Source organism: Paramisgurnus dabryanus, chromosome 11 (assembly GCF_030506205.2).
Source record: "Paramisgurnus dabryanus chromosome 11, PD_genome_1.1, whole genome shotgun sequence".
Classification (NCBI taxonomy): domain Eukaryota; kingdom Metazoa; phylum Chordata; class Actinopteri; order Cypriniformes; family Cobitidae; genus Paramisgurnus; species Paramisgurnus dabryanus.
The window spans coordinates 14,123,047-14,148,537 of record NC_133347.1 but is presented as its reverse complement, the minus strand read 5'-3'; the positions used below and the strand labels follow the sequence as shown (position 1 = coordinate 14,148,537).

Genomic DNA, 25,491 nt, shown 5'->3' with positions numbered 1-25,491 from the left:
ATATACAGTACGGTGCACAAGTCTTAGGCCACCATGCCAGAATTAGATTAGTTGTTTTTGCAATGTTAAAATTATCATATATAATTGTTTCTCAGTCTCTTTTATAGAAAACACTGACGATGCCTAAATAATGCATTTAGTCCTGAATTTTTTTTGTACATATTTCCTGTATTGTCTGTTTGTATCTTATTAAAATAGATTGAAAAATAAATATGGATGGACATTAAAACTTTTAAAACAACAAGTCTGATGGTGGTGGCCTATGACTTTTGCAAAGTACTGTATACTGTGGCATTCACTTAGTCCAAACACTCAAAATATCTAAATGGATCACATGAAAACATTTCCATTGTTTAGGTCATGTACTACACTTGTGTGAACTTTCAGCTAACAGGTTTCAGGGTGATTTTAATTAAACTGTGGACTAAAATAATGGTCATGTTCTAGTATCAGAACAGAGAGTGTTAATGCTAAAGGAAAGGTACGACACAACATTACAATCAGGTTTGTTAGTTGGCAGTAAGCAATGCAAAAGGTTGGTTATAAAGAGAAGTGAAACAATGGTTATATACAGGAAGCTATGCAAATAAGATAATTGTTTTCTACCCTGTAAAAACTTTTAAAGCATTTAAAAAAGTTATGAGTCATGCTGTTTAAAACCAACTCTTCTGAGTAATTGTAGCTTACAGTAGCCATCTGTGAATTTCGCATTACTTTATTACAGCTACTGTCAGTCACTGGTTGTTAGTTTAAAGCAGATGAACTGGTCTGTTGGGTAAAATGTGCACTTTATTTTTGTGACAAAAATACAATTCTAATTTGTTCAAGCTTAAAATCATGTTCACATGCAGTTTAACATAAAAATTGACCACAAAGACCCTGGACCACCAAACCAGTCAGAAGGGTCTTTTTTAAATTGAATTTATACATCTAAATATCTGAATGAATATCAACTGAATAAATAAGCTTTCCATTGATGTATGGTTTGTTAGGATTGGGCAATACTTGTCCGAGATACAAAAATCTGAAATCTCAGGCTGCAAAAAATCCTAATATTGAGAAAATTGCCTTTTAAGGGATAGTTTACCAAAAAATTCTGGCATCACCCTCAAGTTGTTACAAACCCATATAAATTTCTTTGTTCTGATGAACACAAAGGAAGAAATGTTTGTAACCAAACCGTTCATGGACCCTATTCACTTCCATAGTAGGAGAAAAGAATACTATGGAAGTGAATGGGGTCCACAAACGGTTTTTGGGTGAACTATCCCTTTAAAGTTGTACAAGTCCTTAGCCACATATCACTTATGATAAATAAATTTGTATATATTTATGGTAATATTCATGATGTTTACTTAATACCCTAATGATTTTTGGCATAAAAAAGACAATTTTGACCCATACAATGTATTTTTGGCTATGCTAAATATAGCAATGCTACTTAAGACTGGGTTACATTAGACAACCCCCTCATCCACCTGTCATATGTTACAATGAATCAAATCCTTAATGGATAAAATCAAGCCCCACCCAACATTTTATCTCACAAAACATCTTGTGTAACTCAGATGTGATGTAGAAAAAGAAGGAGTGGTTTGAAAGATAGTTGAGGATAAAGGTGTAGGACAGAGATAAGTAGAAGTGGGAGGTATAGTGAAAGGGACAGTGAGTTAAAATGTGAAATTAACCTCATCTCTCCCAGTCTGTTTCTGATGGCAGTGCCCATTGTGGAGAAGGCAGCGGATGTCACCTGACCTGCCTGAGACAGAGTCTCCTGAGTCTTCTTATACCTACAAAAAAGAACCGTAATCGGTTTTCAATTATTAGGGAATACATTTTACAACAAATGATAGCTTATAGAGAAAACCAAAAACAATGACAACGACATACAATGCCACTTTAGATGCAAATGTATCAGGACTACATTAACTTTCTACCAGAACAGCAGTCTGAATCTTCTTACTCAAGATGCTACAGTTTGATCTTATAACGTCTGAATCAAATACACTTTTTCATCCTGTGTGATTTTCATTTCATGTGCATTGCTAAAAAACAAGTAAACAGTTGCAGAGGTTCACCAACAGTGTTTGCTAATGAGCTTAATTATGACTAAGCCACTTCAACGAAATCCCATTATGCATTCTCCAAGTCAGCTTTATCGGCACATGCACTGAACACAGACCACATTACATGCACAACCTGTCCTAGATCAGACAATATTGCAGAGCATTGAATCATATCACGTCTTAGGTGTGTGTTAGCCTAGCAGCTATGGATCTTATTTGGTAAAAAAAGACCAAGATATTTTCTCAGTTAACCGGAGAGATCACAGTGTACACGAGGAAACTACCAAGTTGCTTCTGCAAAATATTTTCGAAATCTCTACCAGTAATTTACAGACATTTTAAAAGTATAGGTGGAGTTATTGTAACCTTTCTGATTTATGATCTGATATCTTTACCATCAGAGGACTCCAGAGAGATATGCAATGGCACCTTTAGGCTGTTGCCATGGAAACTCTATGGCACTAGCGTCATTAAGAAGCCTGTTGTTCAGTTTCTTAGGGACATCAGTGCTTTTACAAGATTAAGGTCTCTCAATCTGTAGTCTCTCAATCTTAAGAATTGTTTGTTTAGGACTACAGAAATTATTACATAATATAATAGTTATCTTGTGAGGTTTTTTTATGGTTAAAACATGAACGCATGCCATTCATTTTAAGGAACAAAATGATAAAATCCATTAAACAATAAAAATGTTGTGAAAGATGTTCATTATGTACAAAACTCACGCTTCAGAGCGGCTAATGTCCTCCAGTGTGGTAGAAGCTGTAAGGTATCTACAAACACATTTATACATTTGATTAATTTATTAGCATACAAATAGTCTGTTCAAATAGTGTGCATTTTGAAATAAACATCAAAGAACACTTGTGGCACCTTTCAATTCCATAGATATTTTTTACTACTATGAAAGTCAATGGTGCCCCAGATCTGCTTGGTTACAAAGATTCTTCAAAATATCTTCATTTGTATTCAGCAACACAAAGAAAGTTTGGAACAACTTGAGGATGAGTAAATGATGACAGCATTTTTACTTTCGGTAAACCTTTGTGCTACCTCTTCTTGTAAAACAGGTCTGACTGCTTAAATTCAAATACTCAGACATGCCCTCTGATGTCATAAAATCCTGAGTAATGTACACATGAGCTATTGTATTACACTTACACATCATCATTACCTTTGTGTGTGTATAAATATGTATATTATATCAATTACTTATTACTGTTACCATTACTGTAGACACCTAAAATTCATAAACACTGAAAGTATTCTTCTTGTAAGAATTATTAACCCTTGTGATCCCTGTGTTGTTATATTAAACTATTTTATTGGCCTGATATCATGTTTGTGTAATGATTATGTACATCTGAATCAGTGACTGAGATGTTCACAAATGTTAATATTTTGTACTGGTTGTTTATAACAATAGGTTAGTTAGCCAGTTAGTTTATAACAATCAATTGTAAGCCAGTTTCATTCGTTACAAACATTTTGTCGTATGAAAATTAATTTAGAAGAATTAAGATATATAGGTCACAGTACAGATGTAATAATGAAAAAAAAAGTATCACTTGTCTCCTTTTGTGTTTTAACTGACAGCTGGCAAATTTCTCATAACGGAGAAAGGAAACCCTAAAGCAGTTTTTATAATTTACTTAGGAAAGTATTATGGAAAGTGACAGCAAGAATACCAGAGAAACAAGAAGAAAGCAGGTCCACACATAGCAAACAAAAATCACAAGACCAAGCAACCACGGGCAAAAGACAGAAACTCACACATTCGATGAAGTAACTTTACGATTCAAGTCTCCAACAGTTTGTGAGGTCCGCATATAGCTAGAAACAGAAATACAGAGAGTAGAAAAAAGTTTTTCCAAGAAAGGCCGCAGCTGAGACGCTGGTAAAGAACACCAAAGATAAGTCTGAGGAAAGACTGCAGAGAACAGTTTAATATATGTACTTTTTTATATTAAAAACAGTGTTAGGGAAAGTTACTTTTAAAAGTAATACATTACAATATAAATTACTCCCAAAAAAGTAACTAATTGCGTTACTTAGTTACTTTTCATGGAAAGAAATGCCATTGCTTATGTTACTTTTTGTCACTTTTGCGTTACTTTTCTTGGCTGAGGCTTGATCTCTTTCATGCCTTGCAGGTGTTTTTATAAATGAAAAGTTCTGCATTCATAAATTGCATATTTCATCACAAAAATGTCGAGCTCTGGCCTGTTTCTGAGTTTTCAAGTGTTCCCCCACAGGCGTGTACGCATAGAGTGCATAATGTGACTATGTTCAGTTTAATTCAGTACATATTTTTTAATCAAATTAATTCAACTAAAAAGTAACTTGCATTACTTTTTTTAAAAAGTAACTCAAATATCAATGTGCAAATTTAAAAAGTAATGCCTTAATGTATTACATAATGCACATTACTTGTAATGCGTGACCCCCAACACTGATTGACAATATATATTTCTATGTAAATACATCTAATATTCAAATCAGAGATTAACTAGTGAGAGATCCAGATATCAAATGTACAGTATAAGAACAGCATGAGATCTAGAATAACAGGTGGATATGTGTGACACTCAAACAGATTAGGTAGGTTCAACAGACAGGAAGTACTTACGCATTAGAGCACTGGATTTCATGCCAGCTCTTAGTGAAATTTTGTTTGATTTCAGAGAGAGGGCTGATGCCAAGCCTGCGTTTAAGCTCTGTGGCATGTCTCTCCTTGGCCGTCAAAACTTGCCTCAGTGTCTGAATCTCATCTTCCACCTATCACAAAAACACCAAATAGAGAAAAAACAAATCAATACAATTCGATAAAAGAGTTGTTCTATAACAATGTTTTGGGGCTGTTTACACCTCGCTGGTATTAAGAGGCATTTAGTCGATCGTATCACACGTGGACAGCGCTAAACACAGGTGCAAACGGGGTGTAAAATGTTTTGAGCTCGTCCACTTTCAAAGATAGACGAAAACACATTCGACTACATTGCTTTTGTGGTGTAGACGCTCATGTGGTTTGGGTGGAGGGTACAGTGTGTGGTACCTTTGTAAGCTCTAGCTGTATTTCTTCTGCTTCCTCCTCTGTAAGGCCAGGTGGTAGTTCCCCTCCAGTGGCAAAGCCTGAAGATGGCATTGAAGAGTCTATACATAAAAGATGTGTAATGTAAATGTACAAAGACCAAAACTATAATGCTTTAAACATGTTAAATGGGAAATCCTGTGTGAACCACAAGATCAAGACCAAAATGACAGAAATAAAAATTGACATCGTTACTTGTTATGGCCACTTAACCAGACAGTAACGATAAAGTGGTGATATTAATCAAATATATATCTCGATTATTTGAGGTGAATGGCAATATTTGGCATGAAAGGCTGATTTGAGATTTCAGAATCACATTTAAAGACTATGTTTCCTGCATGTAAGAAAATATAGCTGAACAACACGCGAGCTGGTTATTTTAGTGCATTTCCATAAAGGCTGCTTGATCAGCTGTCGGACCTCTAACACCCTTGACATGTAATGTACAACACCCGTCAAAGTGCACTCAATTTAAGGCAAATAATCCCTAAACAACAGTAAACTAAAGCAAGTGTTTGATACTGTTTCTAATCTATGTACACTGTAGTATTAGCACCACCCACATATTTACTGCACCTGCTCAGAAACACATAAATCTCAATCAAAACTCCTCACCATGTTCAGACGAGTCCATTTCTGTTCAGATATGATCCTCGATCACCTTTATTAGTACCAGGAAAAATGTCACGAAGTATATTCAAAGAACAAAAGGAGAAAAGAGAGTTGACCTCACTGACTTCGACAACATACAGCAGCGCTTTAACCAACGACGAGAATGAGCTTCCGGAGTGCGGAAATGACGTAACCACGCTTTGGGATCGAAAACTAAAATCTTTTATTTGATGATTTTATTTACCCATTTAATTATATATTTGTTCACAAAATTGTTATACATATTTTGATGTATATAAAGTTACTATCATCTTGATTATAACGTGACTGGCAAAAAATAAACGATTTAAAAAAATCTGTAAATGTCGAAGTTCATAAAAGTAAACTTTCCATATAAATTTAAATATTTTAATAAATCCCCAAAATTGTTTTCAGAAATGTTGGTGCAGTTTTCTCTATATTTAAAAAATATATACTACACTTTAATTGGATTATATGATATTTTTCCTCCTCCTCGTGCATCTTTTCACAATTGGCAAGGTGCTCCGTTATCATCACAATCCCTTATTTTTATTTAGAAACATCTTAATTATTTTTTATTGATTTTTAAGAAGACTACTCTCAGTCACAATAAATGTTTAGAACATTTATTTTACACCAGCAAATAAATGTTTCTTTAAGTCATACAATAACCATGCTACAACATAAAGGTCTATTATTATTCTTTTTAATAATTCAGTGTATGTACAAGAGACCTTCACTATAGAGAACTGTCGCATAGTTTCAGAGTCAAATTCATGTAACATACCATTTGAAACAAAGACAATTCATTATAAACATGACAAAATAAGATCATAAATAAAATTATAAAATGCATAAAATAACCATTTCACTATAATTACACTAAACATTTTCTCTTCTTTCTCAAGACATTTAATTGCAACAATTTCCTGACCATTTTACTTCTGTATGTTTAATTTTTTTCTCTCCTTTAAGCAAGGTTCATTTAACTTTAAAGGAAAATCCACCATTTTAACAAAGAAGCCATACTTTTTAATTGCAGATCACAGATAAAAGGGACCACAGAGTCTAAAATCCATTAAAAGCCATCGAGAGAGAACAAGAGAGAGTGAGAAAGAGAGCGAGAGAGAAGAAGAAGAGGAGTAGATAGTGACACACAAGACATCATTGTGCTATGCTCAATAACTAAATCTAAACAAATTAAAAAATCATTGGCATTTGAGGATAAACAGGAAAATTCACACATGAACATGGCTGGTGACATTTGTGTTTTGCTTCAGTTTGAGCTGGGAAGGAAAAGGAAGAGTACACAAACAGATAAAAATGCCATGGAAATTTTCCTGATGGTGAATATGGCAAAAATGGTACTGTTAGTATTTGTAATGGCAAATTCTGAAAATCAGGTTTGGTATAAGAAGGATATTAAAGTACTTTCAAATGTACTGTACTTAAAAAAACAACTGACCACATGTACTGAGGTGACTTGATGTCGCCACATAACTTCTTACTTGAATGATCTTTTAGAGCACAAAACGTCTAGCAATCAAGAGCAACACGATGAGGATCCTGCCACATAATAACTATACTACATGACACCAAGTATGACACACATAAAACAAAAATGTGTAAGGATGATTAAATATAATGCCACATGTCTAAGAAATTATATCAAATAAATGCTATATTAGTGTAAAGTAGCTTATTCTTTGTCAAATGTAGCATCAAAACTTAGCTGCTCAATAAAGTTTTAACACATCCAAGACTACAAGTTCTTTTAAAACTGAGAAACAAAAATAAATTGTTTGTGAATAGATGCCCAGATAACTACTCACAGAAAGTTTTGCACTTTACATTATTGTAGTGATGGAAAGATTTGAGAGAGAATTTCACAAAGCCTGTCAGGAATTTGACAAAATAATATTTTACCACAAACCATGGTGGCTTTTCAAAAACCGCCTTTCATGTACGCTGATTTTAATTTAAAAAAGTGTATTTCGCATACCGTACTATTGTACATCTGAGTGCATTCAACGAATGTAATGTGATTGAAATCTTAAAAACAACCAAGATAACTAAAATGTATTTAACAATTTAATATTTGGTTTCCTTTTAGGCATTGTGAGATTGAATCTTGTAACGTTAAAAGCATGAGAGCTGTATCATGCCACTTCAATAAATAAATCTGAGGAACATACAGCACACAATGTCTATCCTTCAGGATTGAACTATTACAAACATTTTTCTCACTATAGACTGTATTTCTGCTGTATATCTTGGCAAAGGAAGCGACCACAAGGGGCCAGTACCACAGACACTAAGAACTAGATCACACAATCTTATCTATATGCGCAAAATAACAACAGAAATATAAAAATGCACAAAATATACATATATTGTAAATACACATGATGTGTACAGATTGTTTATCTATATAAAAATGCCTCATCTTTGTTAGTATCGACTATGCACCATCAAGATGTGACATTAGATATGACACTATGGGACTTTATGGTTGGTTGGCATTTATGATTCCCCTTCAATGACAGGAGAGACACAACTGGGCCGAATGGAGCTTAACACAAAGACCAAAGCTCAGTTATAGCATATCACCGAACAACCTTAGCACGGCATAGCAACGTCCAAATACTAGGCACACCGAGAGATGACATGTAAATCCATTCCACATACACATAAGTTGGCTCAGCTTGTTGCAAATGGTCCATAATAAGAATCACCAACATCCAAATGTAAAAAATTTAACTACTCAAAGGATGACGTCATCAGTTGCATCACTCTCTCTCTACCTCAAAAAAAAGGGTTGAAAAAACTAATGATGAATGTGAGAACCATTTCACATGTTCTTTTCAAAAAAACACAAAAGGATTTAAACTTACTTAAATATGTTAGTTTGGAGGTTTAAGAAAACACAGAGGGGTACTGGGAATAAAACATTTAAGATGTTGGTCAAGAATTAAACCAAATCCTACTGCGTCTCAGCTGAGCCTCCCTAGTCTTCCAACACCTATGGCAAGTTCACAATGTTAAATTCAAACCACAGTCAGAAGTACTTACAAAAATGGAAACGAACATCGCATGTCAATAAATATACCTACAAGAAAACCAAAACTGTGAAATTTTAATCTAACAAAGTCAAGGAACAGTGCATGCCACAGGACCACGAGCACAACTGACTGGAGGAAATGGAAGGCAAGGTCAGAGGTCAAGGCAACAAAGAGATCAGGCTAACCGACAGGATCTTTTAATCTTTTCAAAAACTCGGTTTTAAGCTACGCTGAGGTGAATGGGAGCCACTCTTGTGTGGGACATGGAAGTGGTGTGTGAACAGGACAAGTTAGGCTAAATTAAAAACCAATCCTCCATTGCTGACTTTCCTCCTCTCAGAAACAGGCTATTTTGTTGTAGTTTAAGGATTCTGCTCATTTTTCCTCGGAGGTGGGGTGTAGTGGCAGGAGATAAGCCACGGAGTGGAGGTGGAAAGGGTCGAGCTTTTAGTTGAAGCTGGTGTCAGTGCGGTAAGTGGTATGGTAACCGTCGGACGTCAGCTGGGTGGTTTCCGTGGCAGATGAGGGCTGCATCACGATAGGCTCACCTCCACCTGCCTCTGCGTTGGGAACAGGAGATTATAGTTGAAACATATTAATATTACATATTTATACAGCCTGTGTCATATACAGCATAAAGTGCGAGCTAGGCAATGACATCCAAACACACAAACCTCTCTCATCGGACTGCAGCTGGGCCTCCAAGTCTTCAGGAGAGACGTAGAATTCCTGCTCATGTCCCTCGGGTGGTCGTGGTTTACACTTACCACAGCAGCAGTTACAGCAACAACACAGGCAACAGCAGAAGTAGCAGCCAGTGGCCAGGCCGCAGAAAATAAACAGAGCCTGTAGGGGGGGACAGAGAGCAAGACAAACCGATTAGTGTTATTGTATAGGTGTCGATTATGTCTGTTTCAGGCATTTGCCGCGTTCCCATTTTAAGAATAATTTCAAGACTGAAGACCAGCATTACATTTACACTACATTTAGCACACACACCAAACAGCTTGGTCTTGAAGCTGCCATGTAAAACAGATGGATAAAAGTTTGTTATTCACATAGAAGGTGTTACTATAATAGCAGTTTCTGAACATAGAACGGGGTCCTACCTTGGCCCACCAGCTGGACAGGACAAAGTAGGTGTTGACGTTCTCCTCTCCAAACTGTTCAGCCACGTAAAGACCCAGAGAGCCGTACTTGTCGTAGATATTTCGCTTTGTAGGGTCGTTGAGGATAGCGTGAGCATTGTTTATCTCTTTAAACTTATCCGCTGCCTCTGGGTTGTCAGGATTCTTGTCAGGATGGAATTTCAAAGCCAGTTTCCTTAAAAATCAAGAATGGCACATAAACTACATTAAATGCTGTCAAATTTTGCAGGCAAATATTACTTTCATTAAAGGGTATTACTGTAATCAAATAAGTAATACATTTATTTATATTTTTTAATATACTTTCTTATAGGTCGCTAAACAACAACAATGGTGGCGCAGCATGATGAGGCTGTAAAAAAATCTTCACCTTCACTGTCAATAGGAATCAATTCGACAGGACTCACGAATCATGTCCAACGTAGTCTATCCAGTCGAAAAAGCCCCTAAAAGTAAGCTGACCCGACCCAACCCGTGGGGTAGTATGCAACGAAAAGCGCCTTAACAGTATCAGTTTCACAGTAGACCATTGTGATGATCTGACAGGGACCACACAGCTGAAAACAACTCATCGCTACTTTTCTCCAAGATTCTGTAAGCTCATATCACTAAAATCTATTTTTTACAGCAGCAACACTACACAATATAATGTAGTCCCTGAATGCACTTAATGTTATTGAACTGCAGGGTTCTGTGTTGCCATCTGATGCATTTAGTCAATAAGCATGTGATGAAAACCAGCAAAAGCATTAAAGTGAAATGCCAGAAACAGCAATGCAGACCACTGTGCATAGATGCTGTGGAAGTGCAGGGACTTTTCTAACTCACCTGTAGGACTTCTTAATGTCATCAACGGTAGCCAGTTTGTCGACTCCCAACACATGATAGAGGGATTCTCCAGATGTGGAGAGCGTACGCTGCCTCTGCTGCTCAGCCATGGTACTTCAGGTCCTCAAACAATCTGATCAGAAACACACGTGGACAATGGATGATGAGATCATAACAAAAATAAGGGTTTAAGAAAATACAGATACATTTGAGTATCATGATATTTCATTGGGCACCCCCCCCCAAAATGTATATATATATATATATATATATATATATATATATATATATATATATATATATATATATATATATAGCCAACCTTTATAGTACCACAATGTATCGCAACATCATGTATGGTGATATATTATTTTTAAAATACGCTTATTATTAAAATGACATTGTTTTATAAGAGTTTAAAGATCGCATGGCATGATGGGCCAACTGTGGTTTGCTGAGGTCATTTACTGACTTTTTCAGTTCTCACCTTATTTTTGTTCTTTTGTCACACATTAAGTCATGCATATAAGCTCTTACACTGTCTGTCTGATTGCAGGGGATTGTGGGTAATGAAAGGACAGAGAAACATAATGCCACACACCATCCTAATGACAAGGCCATACACCAAACAATGTCTCTCCATTGAATTAAAAAAGCCACTTATAGGAAAAATAAGTTCTTGATTATTAGTTTGAACCTTGACATGTTACACAATGAGACAATTTATACAGCACTGAATCTGATTCAAAATCTATTTGATTTTTAGATTAAAAACATGGAGACAACTGAAATAATGTAAGGTTGTATTTCATAACAGCAATTCAAGAAAACATAAAACCACTTGCCTTTAAAATAAACAAAATTATGATTTAAATAGAAATCGATCAGCCAGGTCACCCAAGTATTTTACTGCTATGATAAAACCACCTAACTCATATCTGGTGGTGTGCTTTCTGCAAAGTTTATTGACTATTTAGTAACCTTGCAGGTTATAATGTACAGTTATAAATTTGCCTCTAAAAACCCCAATGACACAAAAATGTATTGCAAAGAGAACATGTCTGTCATTCTCATTATCATTGATTAAAGTTTAACATCCAAAAAATGGATTTCAACACAACTTGAAAATAAAACAGAGCAGCTGGATCCTTTAAAGATGCCATAAAGGTCCAAAAATAAAGAACATCATGCTGTCTTTGTTTAACTTGCGCTCTCTGTATAGTTTTACACCACTTCTGTTCATCCGTCACAACATAACATTAAGCTACTCAGGAACACGAGAACAATAACAGAAAATATTTGGAGAATCTGCATGAATGGTCACCAGGAATGTTTAAAATCCAATGATGATATTAAAAACAGTGATCCAAAGCATGATTCACCGGCTGACTCACACTTCCACTGTCAGCTGATTCTTTTGTGTTGGTCCACAGAAAGAGAAACCAATACAAATCACAGGTGATGGTTTAGAGCAGATGTCAGATTTAAAACGCATCAAGGTTACCCTGTGAGCCACTCCAAACAATATTGGCTTGCGGATTATACAATTATTACAGTGCACAAAAGCTGGAACTTTTCTACACCAGTGGATAATATATTGTGTGAGAATCAAAGTTTTAAAGTGTCTCTCCATAAGGTTGCTTGACTTGTGTCTGAGAAAGCCTGGGTTTGGTTCAAATTAATTTTAAACACATTGCTGAGTTGACTGTCGTATCTCAGTCAGTTTACTCAGCAGGGCCAGACCCTAATAACTCAGCCAAGCCTCCTTAAAGAAAAACATGTAAAAAAGCACAATGTAATTGACTATAGATTATTTGGGCAAAATTGGTTAGAAAATGTATAACTATATTTAAATATGTTTAACAATGTAAATTGAAGAAACAAAATAAAAGTATTTCTGAGGACTATATGTTGTATGCAGTAACATAAAATTGGTATTTTAGATTTTCATTCATGCATTTTAGGGACGCTTTTATAATACATTCAAGCTACATATTTGATTAGTATGTGCGTTCCCTAGGATTCCCCATGCTCTCTGCGTTGCTTACGCCATACTGAGCTACAAGCTGCACATTTAACGTGCACGACGACAGTCAGTGCATTATGAAAAGAATCGTCAGTGTCACGTTATGGACTTATAAACGTATATATTTTCCAGAAGCATCTCAAGGATACAGTAACTAACGGGCCAGGTGGCATCCAGCATCACATAGTTCAAGGGAGCTATGGTTATGTTTTAAAAAACCTATGAGCTGCCTACCTAGACAGCACTTTGAGAGATATTTAAAACGAAATTTGAACATGGTACTCACAATGCTGTCTAGTTAGATTTATAAGCACGGCAAGTATGTAATGATGGATTACGTTTCGCTTACGCATACCTCTTTTTCTAACGTGAGATGTTCCGCTATATTCCACTTATTATCCCACATTACATGTATTTATTCTTAAATGCAATGACAAAAAGTACACACCATTCATTCACAGTTTAACGCTGAGGAGGGGTCGATGATCTGAGCATTTATCCGAATTCCGACTGCGCCCTACTGCGTCACATAACGTACATCAAATTACTAAAAACGACAGGATTTAAAGTAAATCCCTGGTTTACTTTGCATCTATATCACTGGGAAGGGCCCATTGCTTTGGTTTGCTCAGCGCTCCTAAATCCATATTACTGTGGCCTGTTAGCTTGCACTCCCGTTACACCGAATAAGATTGATTCTGACAAACCCACTGCTAAATCAAACAAATGGGGAACAGTGATTTCTTTTAGGGTGTAGGTGGGGTTAACGCATGCACCGCTTACCGTTTTGTCGGTCCCGACACACAGCGTCTTGATTTAATATCAGTGCGGTAAAGAAACCGATGTCAGTTTTGTGCTTGCATCCCCGGGAAACGCGCGATCACGTCAATGTACCAGATGCAGCAGATCGTTCTCGACTCCGCCCACTAGGAGCGTCAGCATAACGAAGTCGCCCTGTTGTTTTAGTAGGGGTCTGTTCTACTTCGTGCGCCCTGCGCAAACAGATCACCATATGACGACAGGTATCGCGATCCCGATGTCGTGCGCTTATTTATCTCGCGATATTTTGATGTTACATGGCGGACCGTCTGCACAGTGCCGCGCGAACACGCCTACTGAATAAAGAAGTCGATACATCCACGGCACATGGCTAGGCGTATAATAGTAGTATTTTAGTTTTGTTTAAGGTTCAAATACGAGTAAACGTCATGTTAATGTGCTATTTATATAATGTACCGTTCACAATATTCTCAATGTTTATGTTTTGGCGCGTAATTTCAAAGATTCAGTTGTATGTCGCCACCTTCTGAGAGAGAGAGAGAGAGAGCGCAAAAGAGAGTGAGAGCTTGCATTTATTATCATACATAAAGCCAGGTAGTTAATATTGACAGTTTAATTATTTAATATATTAGAAAAATGTTAAAAAATAACCTTGTTTCATATTAAATAACATTTAAATAATAAATAAATAAATAAAATGTGAATGAAACATTGTCTTGTGGTCTGTACAGGATAATCACATCATTTCCAACAACTCCTGCAAACTGTATTAATGGTACAGTTAAAAGAAAATGTATACACATTATAATATACATACATACATACATACCATACATATATAAATACAGTATACACACATTACGTGCTTTGCTGTGTTCCAATGAAAACACTGATGCACTCATCTGTTAAACAAATACTTTTCAATTTGCTTGCCAAGCTCTTCTGTTTCTTTTGTTTGTTTGTTTTTTTATTACAAAAAGAGTTGTTCATATGCTTTGAGGCTGATCCAGCACGTCAACTCGCTCAGCTTTACCCAACACAATGAATACAGTGACACCAATAATGTTCACCAAAGCCAAGAGTGAGAACACAGTCAGCCAGGAACCTGTGACCTCAATCATGTATCCAGATATATACACCATCACCAAACCTGTAAAGTCCATTAACAAGAGAAAGAATAAAATATGTGCATACATATGGATGAAAAAATGTGTATATGTAATGTCTGCTTAAATTAAATGATTATAATCTTATACCCAGGGAACAAACACGCATACATTTTTTTTTAAATTACACACCAGTAAAAGCAGCACATGTGTTCATAAACCCTGTTAAAAAAGAAAGGCATATTCAGAAAACTTAATAACTAATAACTAAAACTGCACAGGCATTTTTGTTAAAATAATTTCAAAGATTTTGTGAGGGGTGAACTCACCAAACAGGGCTCCTGCACATGATGGTGCCAGATCCTGCACGTTCAGTGAACCCCCACTGCACACCAAAGACACAGACAGACACACACAGACAAACAGGTTACTCGATTGGCGACTGTTACTTTATTTTATTGCTATTCTCAGTACATACACCAGTTACTTCTGTCGGTTAGGTAAATCTAAATTCTTTCATTTGTGAAACAAATAACACAGCGTATTTATGTAAAAAGGTGCAGAAGCCGTGCTATTGTAAAATAGGCTTTGAGAGCGATATTGTATTTATAAAATTATTACTCACAATAAAATATAAGGTCATTGTGCTAAAAGACACAGTAGTTTATGATATTTAATTCGAACCTGTTATTAAAAGTAGAGAGCCCAACAGCCATAGACACACAAGCAACAGCTAGAAGAAAGTTGCTTGTCTTACAGACAAGGAAGATGAACACACTGGCAATTCCCATAGCACAGAACTGAAATTTACAAAAATACACACAAACAGTACAGATCACACATTTGATGCAAATGCACAGTGCCTATATTTGGATATGTATCCTGTTTACCACAAATTTAGAAGTAGTGACAACTACAATAAAATCAATTTAATAATACTGTTCTTAAAGGCATAGCAAAGCACACAACTGGTGCATGGGTTACCTGCATTATTTTTCTTACAGTCGCTGTCCCAAAACCTGAGATAAAGACAAATGGTTAAAAGTGTGACCATGCCGTTTCATAATGATTACTGATGGAAGCAGGATCAAAATAAGATTGGGTTTTTAGGCTGAGAGAAATATTGCTCAACCTTGCTTAATGAGATGATCAGAGATGCAGCTACCAAACAGCGAAGAGGGCATAGCCACAAACCAAGGCACCATATTAAACACCCAATCCTGTCATCAAAAATAACATCAAACAACTAAATAAGTTCATACATTTCATTCAAAACCACAGTCAAAGGCTTAATTTAAAATACTGAGGACAAAAACATCAGAGGCTGTCTGTCAGAGCCTGTCTGTATAGAGGATGAATTGCTACCACTGGGCCACATTGAGCATAGAGCACATGCGTCTTATGTTAAAGGGGACATAGTATGAAAATCTGACTTTTTCCAAGTGCTATAATTGGGTCCCCTGTCAACCTAGAAAATGCAAGATCAACCAGTAATTTAGTTTTGGTAAACCATTCTCTGTAAGCATGTGAATAATAGGTAATTGATCTGGCTCCCCTTGTGATGTCAGAAGGGGATAATATTGCCCCTTAATCTGCACTGTCCAACCACGACACCGCAATTGGCATTTAAAGGAACTGCACATTTTTGCTCACACCTACAAAGTGGCAATTTTAACATGCTTTAATAAATTATCTATATGGTATTTTGAGCTAAAACCTCACATACGTACTACGAAAACACCAAAGATTTATTTTACATCTTAAAAAATCTTGTGAGATGTCCCCTTTAAACATTTCATACAGCACAGTCAAAGATTTCTACGTATTAATCAGCACTTTTATGTATTTGATCATTCTCATGACCTGCTGTTCCATGAACATAGACAGCAGAAAAGTGCTTTAGAAACCTCTTAAAGGTTTTCTAAAAGTGATTAAGGTCATTTGAAAAGAAAATTGACCAGGGCATTTAAATTAACAGGTAGGGGAAAAAAATGAAACGGTCTTAAAAATTGTAGTACCTTGGCATGAGGAAATGTCTCTTTGAAGAAAGTGGGTAGCCATGACATGAGGGTGTAATAGGTGCTACTGAAGCAGAGATGGGCAATGATCATGGCCCTGAGACACACACAAACACACACAATGAGGAACTCTTTGAACAAATAAAAAGTGGAATTTAAAATGTTAAAAAACTTTAGTCTGTAAATGGCCTACCAACATCTAATTCCTTGGAAAACATAAATGAATATACAGTGCCCTCCATAAGTATTAGGATAATAAAGGCAAAATTGATATTTTTGCTGTGGAGTCAAGAAATGTCTAAACCTTAAAAGGTGAATACGAGACAAATGTACAGAATATCACATTTAATGTTTCACATGTTTTAACAAACGCGATTTACAACACATCTGTATTTAATACTTCTATCTAATGTGAGACAATTGTCTGACAAGTGTTAAGTGATAAACTGAGTTCAAAATAGAAATACAGAATGGGATAATGGCACAAAGATTAAAAGTGCAAAAACAAAAATGTGAAAATGTGAATGACGTAAACATGTGTTTATTTATAGAATCTCACCAGACGCATGGTTCTTTGAGCAAATACAGCCAGCGGGTTCTGGAGGCCGCTGGCTGGGCTTCAGTCACAGAGTCCCGCGGAGAGTTAAAGGAAAAAAATGGACCTGTGTGTTAAAACATATATAGTAAGGATAAACACTGTACGATAGAATACTCAATTGCACTGTTGAACCATATAAGATGTTCCGAACACCATTTCTGTACACGGTACAGAATTCTCCAGTTCTATGGTGCTGCATGCTGAGTGTTGTGAAATAACACTAGCAAATAAAGCACAGTTGCAAACACAGATACCAAGACTGTTTTTGATGACGCTTCCAAGGAGAAGTGGTTGTGCCAAATCTAACTATATTTATTTAATTGAATAAATCATACTCAACCATGTAATCATGTACTGTGATTTAAGCACTGCACGTAAATAATCACATGTAAAAGGCAAAATACCTAAATAAATCTAGAATATTACCTCGCAGAAGACATTTCCATACATAAAAGGTCCAGCAAGCAGCAAGGAGACCAGCTCCGTAAAACACACTCTCCCATCCGAACCAATCCAGCATCAGCGAACCCACACCTCCAACCAACAGCATCCTGAGACAAACATCATATCTTGTAAGATGGATTAGACTAACTTATAAAACAACCATGCACGGTATGGAACACCTACAGTATGAGTAAACTCCAGTAAACTTCTAAAAAGTACTTAATTAAAATAACTCCTGAAAACTTGTTAGGATAAGAAAGCAGATGCAGCATCATTTACTTTTCACACCTTAATAAATAAGCTTCCACAGACCAATGTGTAATGATCCGCATTCAGCACTCCTAACTGTGTATCTGTGTTTAAAGTATGCCAAGTATTATTCTCACCCTAGGTAGCAGCCACATGCTAAAGTGCTCATCAAAAATCCTCTCTCTCCAACTGCTACACGCTGAGCACAGACACTGGCGAGAGAAGGGAAGTGAACCCCTGAAAACAGAGGAGAACATGGCACAAACTCACAATCCAAGTTGGGGACTTTTTGATTAACCAAGCTTGCTTACTTTACCGTTACACATAATGGCCATTTTTACATAATCTTATGTTTCTGCACATTCTTCTCCTGCAGTGCTCTGACCTTGCATTACACCCATCAGAAACCGAGCCATCGCCATGGTAACAAGGGGTCGAACACCTATGTTGGCCAACAGCGGGGTTATAGCTGTCATGGCTGCCCAGCATGATGTGGATAGAAGCAATACCCTCTCTCCTCCAATACTGTTAAAATAAAGAGAAACAGTGAATATTATTATTTTATTAACAATCAATCAGTGATATCTGATCTGTGGCTCTCACCTGTCACCAGCATGGCCTCCAAGTACTTGAGTAAAACAGTAACCCCAGAAAAAAGCCCCCAGTACCATGCCAGTTTCTGTCTTGCTCCATCCAAACTGTTTCGCCATGGTGACGGCACAGATTGGCATGGCCATCCGTGCCCAATAGAGAAGGCATGTGACCAACAACAGCATCAGCGTCCATGTTCGGGCCAGCGGCCTGCGGGGGAACGTAAAATTAAACACCACCAACCACTAAACCAATCATAACAGCATTTCTTGTATAATAGCCTTTCTGAAAGACAAGGTGGTGGGGCAGTCTCTCTCCTTCTCTTTCTCGTTTCTTAGTTTTGAATGCTTTTGACATTTTTTATGTATTAACATTTGACAGGTGACAAGATTGTCTTTTAACCAAAGTGACTTACAGTGAAATGTATACATTTTCTAGCTGTATGTGTTCCCTAGAATTCGAACCCATGATTGTATCTTTGTCACTGAGTGTAATATTGAATTCCCCTGCTTATTTAAAGCCAGAACCTGTTGGGAAGGTTTTTGTCATGTTTGAATTTGATGATCTTTGTTTGAATGCACTGTAGACAGCTAACCTCTCTATGGTATTTATCTAAGAAGATTACCATAATTATACACAATGCTAGTACTTTAAGGAAGTTTTTTTGTTTCCTCCACGAACACAGAAAAGAACCATAATGACAAGACAGCGACAAAATAGGCTACGCGGGTTTTGTGAAACAGTTGCCAAGAAGCCAATCGGATCGAAGATGAAGTTATTTTCAATACATACATACATACAACTAACTCTTTCTTTCTTTATTTTATTATCAAAATGATTAATACAATGAGAATACTTTTCGTTAATGTTACCGTTTAAGATACAAAACTTTTACAGCTAAAACGGTTTTGCAGTGGCTTACGTGAAATAAAAACGCGTGCATTATGTCAAAATATAATAGGTTTTATCATACCGTGGCCATAATGTTGTCTTGTCAATGATCGTAAACGCAGACGTGCCGCACACATTTCGGACAGGTGTTTTTTGAGAATACACAGTTGGTTGGACATCCGACTCTTTTTCGCCAGCCATTAAATCCGGCTGATTTCCGCAGCTGGGAACCGGACGACTTGCCTCTGAGTTGAACTACATTAAAACCACACCTGCCCTGCCCACAGGTATGAAGAAGGCGGGGCCATTGACACAGCAGAAGACATCTAGAAAATCATAACAAATATTTGTGTGTGTTTTTTTAATTAGGATGAATCACGAGGAACTGAAGTAAATTTTACTGTGACAATCAACATCATCCCAAATAGGCAGCACAAAATGTGAACAAATGAGAATAAAAATAATAACATAAGGCTCAAAACTTATGTAGTTTGTAATATTAATACCATTTGAAAACTAACATAGCTTATGTGATTTAATTATTGTAAGAAAACCATCCCATCCCATGAAAGAGCACAACATTCAACATTAAAGAAAGTACTTTAGAAGGAATTTATTTAAAAACATTGAAAAATAAAATAAATAATAAAAGCACTGTCCAAGTCAAATAAATTACATTATAGTCTCTAGGGCATGGGTCACCAAAGTTGTTCCTGGAGGGACCCTGTCCTGCATATTTTAGTTCCAACCCTACTCTACCTGAACCTGCAAATCAAGTTGTTCAGGGCTAAACACGAAATTAAAGGCAGGTGCATGGGGTAGGGTTGAAACTAAAATATGCAGATAGGTGCCCTCAAGGAACAACGTTGGGGTTATCAACAATGAAGACTTCTCTTTCCAACCAGAAGATGATATCAATGTCTTAAAAAAACCCAATTTAATTTTGGCATAATGACATAACATTGATGGACAATCAATGTGTGTAAAAATAAATATAATTCAGAAACAGTGTAGATTTTTTTCTAAAAACCAAAAAGTAGAACAATAAGAATATTCCATGTTCTTTAAAAATATGCTAGCCACTTTATTATAATTAGATAACAATACATTTTAGCTTTACTGTTTTCAATCAGTATGGTTCTATTTGAAAAAAAAAACATGTACAGTTTCTTATAGATTTAGTTGAAAATTGTAATCATTTAATCACCCTGCAGTATATATGGAAAATAAAACAAAGTCATACAGGTGTGAGTAAATGATGAATTTTCACTGGTTATTTATTATCCCCTTAAGTTTTACTTTTTACAGAAGCATCAAGAAATATAGATACATATTTGCCATCCAGTCACTGACTGATTATAAATAGGAAAAAATTACAAATTTGTCCATGTGGTTTACAGTCTCTACTTGGGGCCCTCAATGGTGCCCTTGCTGATGTCTGTCATTCTGGAGTATTTTACTTTTTTCTGGTCCAGTTCGTTCTGAGCCCAAAGTAAGAGCTTTAAGAGCTTTGCTAATTTTGGAGTAGATTCCCTGTTCTCATAGTCTAAAACAGCCTGGTTCACTTCACTCCACACCTACAGAGGGAGACAGAATCCGGTATTTAAGAAAAAAGGGCAGAATTTACAGTAGGTGCAGTGATGGCCATATTGTAGAAAAATAGGAAAAACATATCAAAACAAATATTCGCAACTTGACTGATGATTACCTCTTCTTCAAATGAACACACGCACCTTTTGTCTTTGCATCATGTTGAGCAGGTCTCCAAATGGTGATTCCTCAGGGTTATCGAAAGCAAGCAGTGCCAAGGTGCGCTCCATCTCAGTAAGACATTCTCTGCTCTCTTCCCCCTGTTCAGCCAGCTGTGACTGGGCAAACTCCAGCGCAGCCTCAGTCTCCCGCAAACGGATCAGCTCAATAAGATGCTGCTGCTACAAAAGGGAAATGAGTAAACTGGTTACACTGTCCTAAATCAGTGCACTTGGAGCACTTTGATGTGTTTACAGTATGTGTTTCTTGATTTTGTCAAGGATAATGGTGGCTCTATTCCTTTCACAAACCCGGTCAGACATCTCTCTCCCAGCATGCCATTATGAGGTGAGCTATTTACCTGAAGGTGAAAGTAGAGGTATCGATTGGTGTCAAGGAGCTCTGGATGAAGGCTGTTAATGAGAGAAATGGCTTCCTGGATCTGACCTTTTAGAACCATTTCCCTGATCTTTATCCTCTCGTCCAGAGAGTCCAGATCCACATTCGGGTCAATTCCAGACTCCATCCGAAACTTTTCTGCAGCCTCTTTAAAACCCTCTGTGAACAGAAATATATTTTAACTGGGGCAGTTTTCTTCAGAACTTGGTTGTGATTTGAAGGGGCACCAAACTATACTGTATAATGTTATAATTTTAGTTATGTATACATTTAACTGATACTATAAAAAAAAAACACTGAAATCACATAGCCCACCTGTTACCAGATAGTTCATGATGAGTCTGTTCATATCTGCCCTCTGAATGTGCACATTATTTAGTTTATCCATCCATTCTTCCTTCGTAATATCTTCAGGCTTTTCTGAATAACTCATCATCATATGGATGCGCTGTAGTAGAAAATGACATGCGGTAAAAACAAACATCATTGTGTAAATATCCAATGTAACTTCCACGTGTTTTTGTTACAGCATAGGTTTGAGATGCATCATTAATTAAACAGTGGAAACTAATTTAGGCAGTTTTAGACAGTTTATAGTTAATAAATGAATGAATGGCAAAGTGTACGTTCATATTTTCGCGGTGTTTCTGTTCTGAAACACAACAACAAAACAACCAGCGGTTTACCGGCCAACCAACTGCGTATCTGACTTAAAAATACATATACATGTGATTAAATAAAAAAAATGCTAAAAACTAATCAATAAAATGTCGTGTTAAAGATTGTTATGTTGTATCGGGCCAAAATAATAAACAGACCCTCATGTGCACGTACAATAGCGCGAGACTTGGAAGCAGGCTTGTTCAAATATTTTCTGACAACGCAATTTGTCACCAGACCAATTACAGGATGTTAATTCAAACATTATTTATTCGTATGATTTTATTGTCACATTTTTTACTAAATGTCATAAAATACTTACGGTTAACTGTTGTAAATAGCGGTGGGCCTTGGCGAAGATCCCGCGATAACAGAACAGGGCTCTAAACGAGACTTCAGGAAAGGCCAGTGATTGGTCAGAATGGTGACGTCACGGTTGCTGTGGCAAAGCTGGAATGGTTGCCAGATCAGGTACACAGATCACACAGATTACTATTATTTACTTAACTTTGACAATGAGTTTCAGATTTATTGATTAAATATATGAAATGAAAAAACTAAAAAAAAAAGATAACAATAACAATGGAAAGTAAGCAAAGTAAGCGTTCTAAGACTTTTTAGGATGTACTTAAACTCCACAGAGACTAAACGTTTATATTGTTCTCTAAAATGAGTATACATATTATTTCACAAAATCATGTTCTTTCAAAGTGAAAATAAAGCAACACAAACAAAAAATCATGACAAAACAATGACAAATGCCTTACCTGGATACTCTGAAACCTTCCCAAAACAAGCTTAAATGTGTCTAATCCTCTTTTCTAGCATAATAATGTTTTGCAAAACAAGCACTGCAATAAACAGCCAGAAAGATATTTGATTATGGCTCAGAAATGAGATAGGATTGTCTTTTCACCTTTATTACGATCACTATATTTAGGGATGAAAAATCCCCTGTTAAGAGTTGAGGGGGAAAGGGGGTGTATTTATATTATAGGCTATATTATTTATATTTGGCGCAAAAATGCATAAACAAAACGTACTATGAAAAAAAATGTGTTTATTTTCCCCTCCTATTAATATGATTAAAATGACAATATTAAGTTGAGACAAGATAAGCCAATGAAAATAGGTTTGTGTGATAGGTTGAAAAACTTATTTTTTACAAAACAGGTGATGCAAGCATAAACAAGCCATTTTGTCTATATATATATATATAATAAGTAAAATTATTTATTCTTTCATTATATGGACTTTATTTTATTATATTTTGTACCCTAAAATTTAATTCACTTTGTTGGTAAAAATACTGGCTTATGACAACTACATTTGGAGGCTGATTTCCACGTAACCTGTAAATCTAAACTAATACTTTTAAATGACATTGTATCTCTTTGGTACAAGAAGAATCGTGAAAGTTTGACCACCTCTTCACTAAATTGTCTAAATATTAAATGAAACGTCCTCTTAATTTTCAAAGAAAATAAAAATAAATCAGGATTATATATTATTTTATTGGTTTATGAAAGCATGACATGTTTGCTATAGCCCACTGGGCTGTGGCTTGATTTTGGTGACTTTGTTTGTCGTTTCTAAATGCAATTAACCATGGATTATTTATGTTTAAAACCAAATTAATTTAAAACTTTTTTGTCATTTCTTTACTTTTACAAAACACAGAAGACACACTCATTTTGATCGAAATTTTATTTGTGTTTTGTATAAATAATTACGCAATACATAACAGGTGACAGAAAATGTACAAAGTAATTATACAAAATGACACTTAGTCTAATTTCTAGACAACTTTATATTACATTGTACATATTTTACTGTATTAAATTGTTTGGACACACTAAAATTACTACATTAGTTTACCCAACTAATATGAAAAAATATATAATATGAAACAACTTTAATGCGCTTGTGACAATATATGTGATGATAGGTAAATTGGTGTAAAATTCTGTGTCACGTCCAGGTGCTGAACTATTCTTCGCATCTCCTTCAAAGCTCGAGCTTGCATCAGGATGTAGTTCTTGGCCAGAAGCAGCGTTGCGATCTTGGATAATTTTTTCACTCTTTGGTTCGTTGTGTAAGGTATAACAGATCGTAAGTCATTTAGCGCATCGTTAAGGTCGTGCATGCGCCTCCGTTCACGCGCATTTGTGAGCAGCCGCAACGATTTAGGCTTTTTAAATGTTTTTTGATTGCAATCCACACGAAACTCATCTTTCAATCCTTTTCTGTTCGTCTCTGTTGTAGTCTCGTCAATTACGTTATTTTCAGTACGTAATTCGACCGAAGAATGTGTAGAAACTCCGTCATCGAGATTCAATTGGGGCAGGTAACTTCTGGTGGGGCAGAAGTGCAGTCCAAAACCTTGGTCACCATCTGAAATTGCATTCTCTGCCCTGTTGTTCATTTTAGTAAAAATAATTGGCGTTTTGTCCAACGTCCTTTGCTGCTTATAAGTTTGTCGCAGTGATAAACGCCTATTTAACCTGGGGAAACTTCTCAAGGATTAACATACTGCCCAATCAAATCAGTCTACACAAATGTAAACAAGTGCTGTTTATACCACATAAGAGAGCCTAACTGTTTTGAATTAATCACAGTCATTATAATTACTATTGGTTCTTATATTTCTATTTAGAAATATATTCGTCTTTCTTTACTTATAAAATGATTATGCATTTATGCCAACTATAATAGAATTTGCATATTTATGAAGCCTTCTGTCATCTGAACTGACTATAAGATTTGAATAGACTAGCTGGCTTTGCTATTGAAAAACTGGGTCATCACGCCAAATTACTGTTAATCCCAATGTGGGAAAATAGTGCGCACAAATTGTCAAATGATCTCTCTGAAAGAGTTAAAGGGAGGCCATATAAATTTTGTTTATAGGTATGAAATATAGGTTAGCTGAAGTACAGTTTATGTTATTACGTTTAATGTATATTACCTTAGATTTATCAATTCAAATAAATAATTCAAGTAGATAAATTTTGATCAGTATAAAGCTAATCAGATGTTGTCACTAGCTAATCTCCATGACTCTCATACTTTTTTCTCTCTTCGCTTTTATACACTGTTAACTTTGTTGAGAAAAGACTACAAACTGTGTTTTTATGGTATGTTTCATG

The 25,491-nt window shown here is 36.0% G+C and overlaps 4 protein-coding genes across 18 annotated transcripts in view; all 4 read right to left on the bottom strand.

The window, feature by feature from the left end:
* tpd52l2a (tpd52 like 2a) overlaps positions 1 to 5,955 on the bottom strand; it is an 8,280-nt gene extending 2,325 nt beyond the window's left edge. For 11 of the 14 annotated variants that reach the window (XM_065246925.2, XM_065246934.2, XM_065246926.2 and 8 more), the window contains exons 1-6: positions 5,776 to 5,955; positions 5,122 to 5,219; positions 4,696 to 4,844; positions 3,840 to 3,899; positions 2,792 to 2,839; positions 1,689 to 1,790 (exon numbers count right to left, since the gene is read on the bottom strand). In XM_065246925.2, the coding sequence (XP_065102997.1) occupies positions 1,689 to 1,790; positions 2,792 to 2,839; positions 3,840 to 3,899; positions 4,696 to 4,844; positions 5,122 to 5,219; positions 5,776 to 5,794 (476 nt within the window). In that variant the 5' untranslated portion in view covers positions 5,795 to 5,955. The remainder of the gene's footprint in view (positions 1 to 1,688; positions 1,791 to 2,791; positions 2,840 to 3,839; positions 3,900 to 4,695; positions 4,845 to 5,121; positions 5,220 to 5,775) is intronic. The other 3 variants (XM_065246930.2, XM_065246932.2, XM_065246936.2) reach the window with 1 other exon arrangement.
* Positions 5,956 to 6,483: 528 nt separating this feature from the next.
* Positions 6,484 to 13,797, bottom strand: dnajc5aa (DnaJ (Hsp40) homolog, subfamily C, member 5aa). The gene is made up of 5 exons (XM_065246924.1): positions 13,641 to 13,797; positions 10,832 to 10,964; positions 9,965 to 10,178; positions 9,530 to 9,701; positions 6,484 to 9,415 (listed from the first exon to the last, which is right to left on the bottom strand). Exons 2-5 carry the CDS (start codon positions 10,939 to 10,941, stop codon positions 9,303 to 9,305), a joined length of 609 nt encoding a protein of 202 aa, XP_065102996.1. The 5' UTR covers positions 10,942 to 10,964; positions 13,641 to 13,797; the 3' UTR covers positions 6,484 to 9,302.
* Positions 13,798 to 14,210: 413 nt separating this feature from the next.
* slc17a9a (solute carrier family 17 member 9a) lies at positions 14,211 to 19,888 on the bottom strand. Of its 2 annotated transcripts, none has more exons than XM_065246920.2 (13): positions 19,617 to 19,888; positions 18,656 to 18,853; positions 18,438 to 18,577; positions 18,190 to 18,289; positions 17,786 to 17,910; positions 17,321 to 17,423; positions 16,762 to 16,858; positions 15,876 to 15,963; positions 15,728 to 15,762; positions 15,428 to 15,543; positions 15,073 to 15,128; positions 14,936 to 14,965; positions 14,211 to 14,787 (listed from the first exon to the last, which is right to left on the bottom strand). In XM_065246920.2, exons 1-13 carry the CDS (start codon positions 19,733 to 19,735, stop codon positions 14,624 to 14,626), a joined length of 1,371 nt encoding a protein of 456 aa, XP_065102992.1. In that variant the 5' UTR covers positions 19,736 to 19,888; the 3' UTR covers positions 14,211 to 14,623. The 2 variants fall into 2 exon arrangements, with proteins under 2 accessions (XP_065102992.1, XP_065102993.1); XM_065246921.2 differs by having other exon boundaries at positions 14,714 to 14,787; positions 14,915 to 14,965; positions 19,617 to 19,887.
* A 239-nt stretch (positions 19,889 to 20,127) lies between these two features.
* On the bottom strand, positions 20,128 to 22,741 carry gid8a (GID complex subunit 8 homolog a (S. cerevisiae)). The gene is made up of 5 exons (XM_065246922.1): positions 22,665 to 22,741; positions 21,998 to 22,130; positions 21,645 to 21,841; positions 21,268 to 21,465; positions 20,128 to 21,111 (listed from the first exon to the last, which is right to left on the bottom strand). Exons 2-5 carry the CDS (start codon positions 22,119 to 22,121, stop codon positions 20,938 to 20,940), a joined length of 693 nt encoding a protein of 230 aa, XP_065102994.1. The 5' UTR covers positions 22,122 to 22,130; positions 22,665 to 22,741; the 3' UTR covers positions 20,128 to 20,937.
* Between the last annotated feature and the right edge of the window lie 2,750 nt (positions 22,742 to 25,491).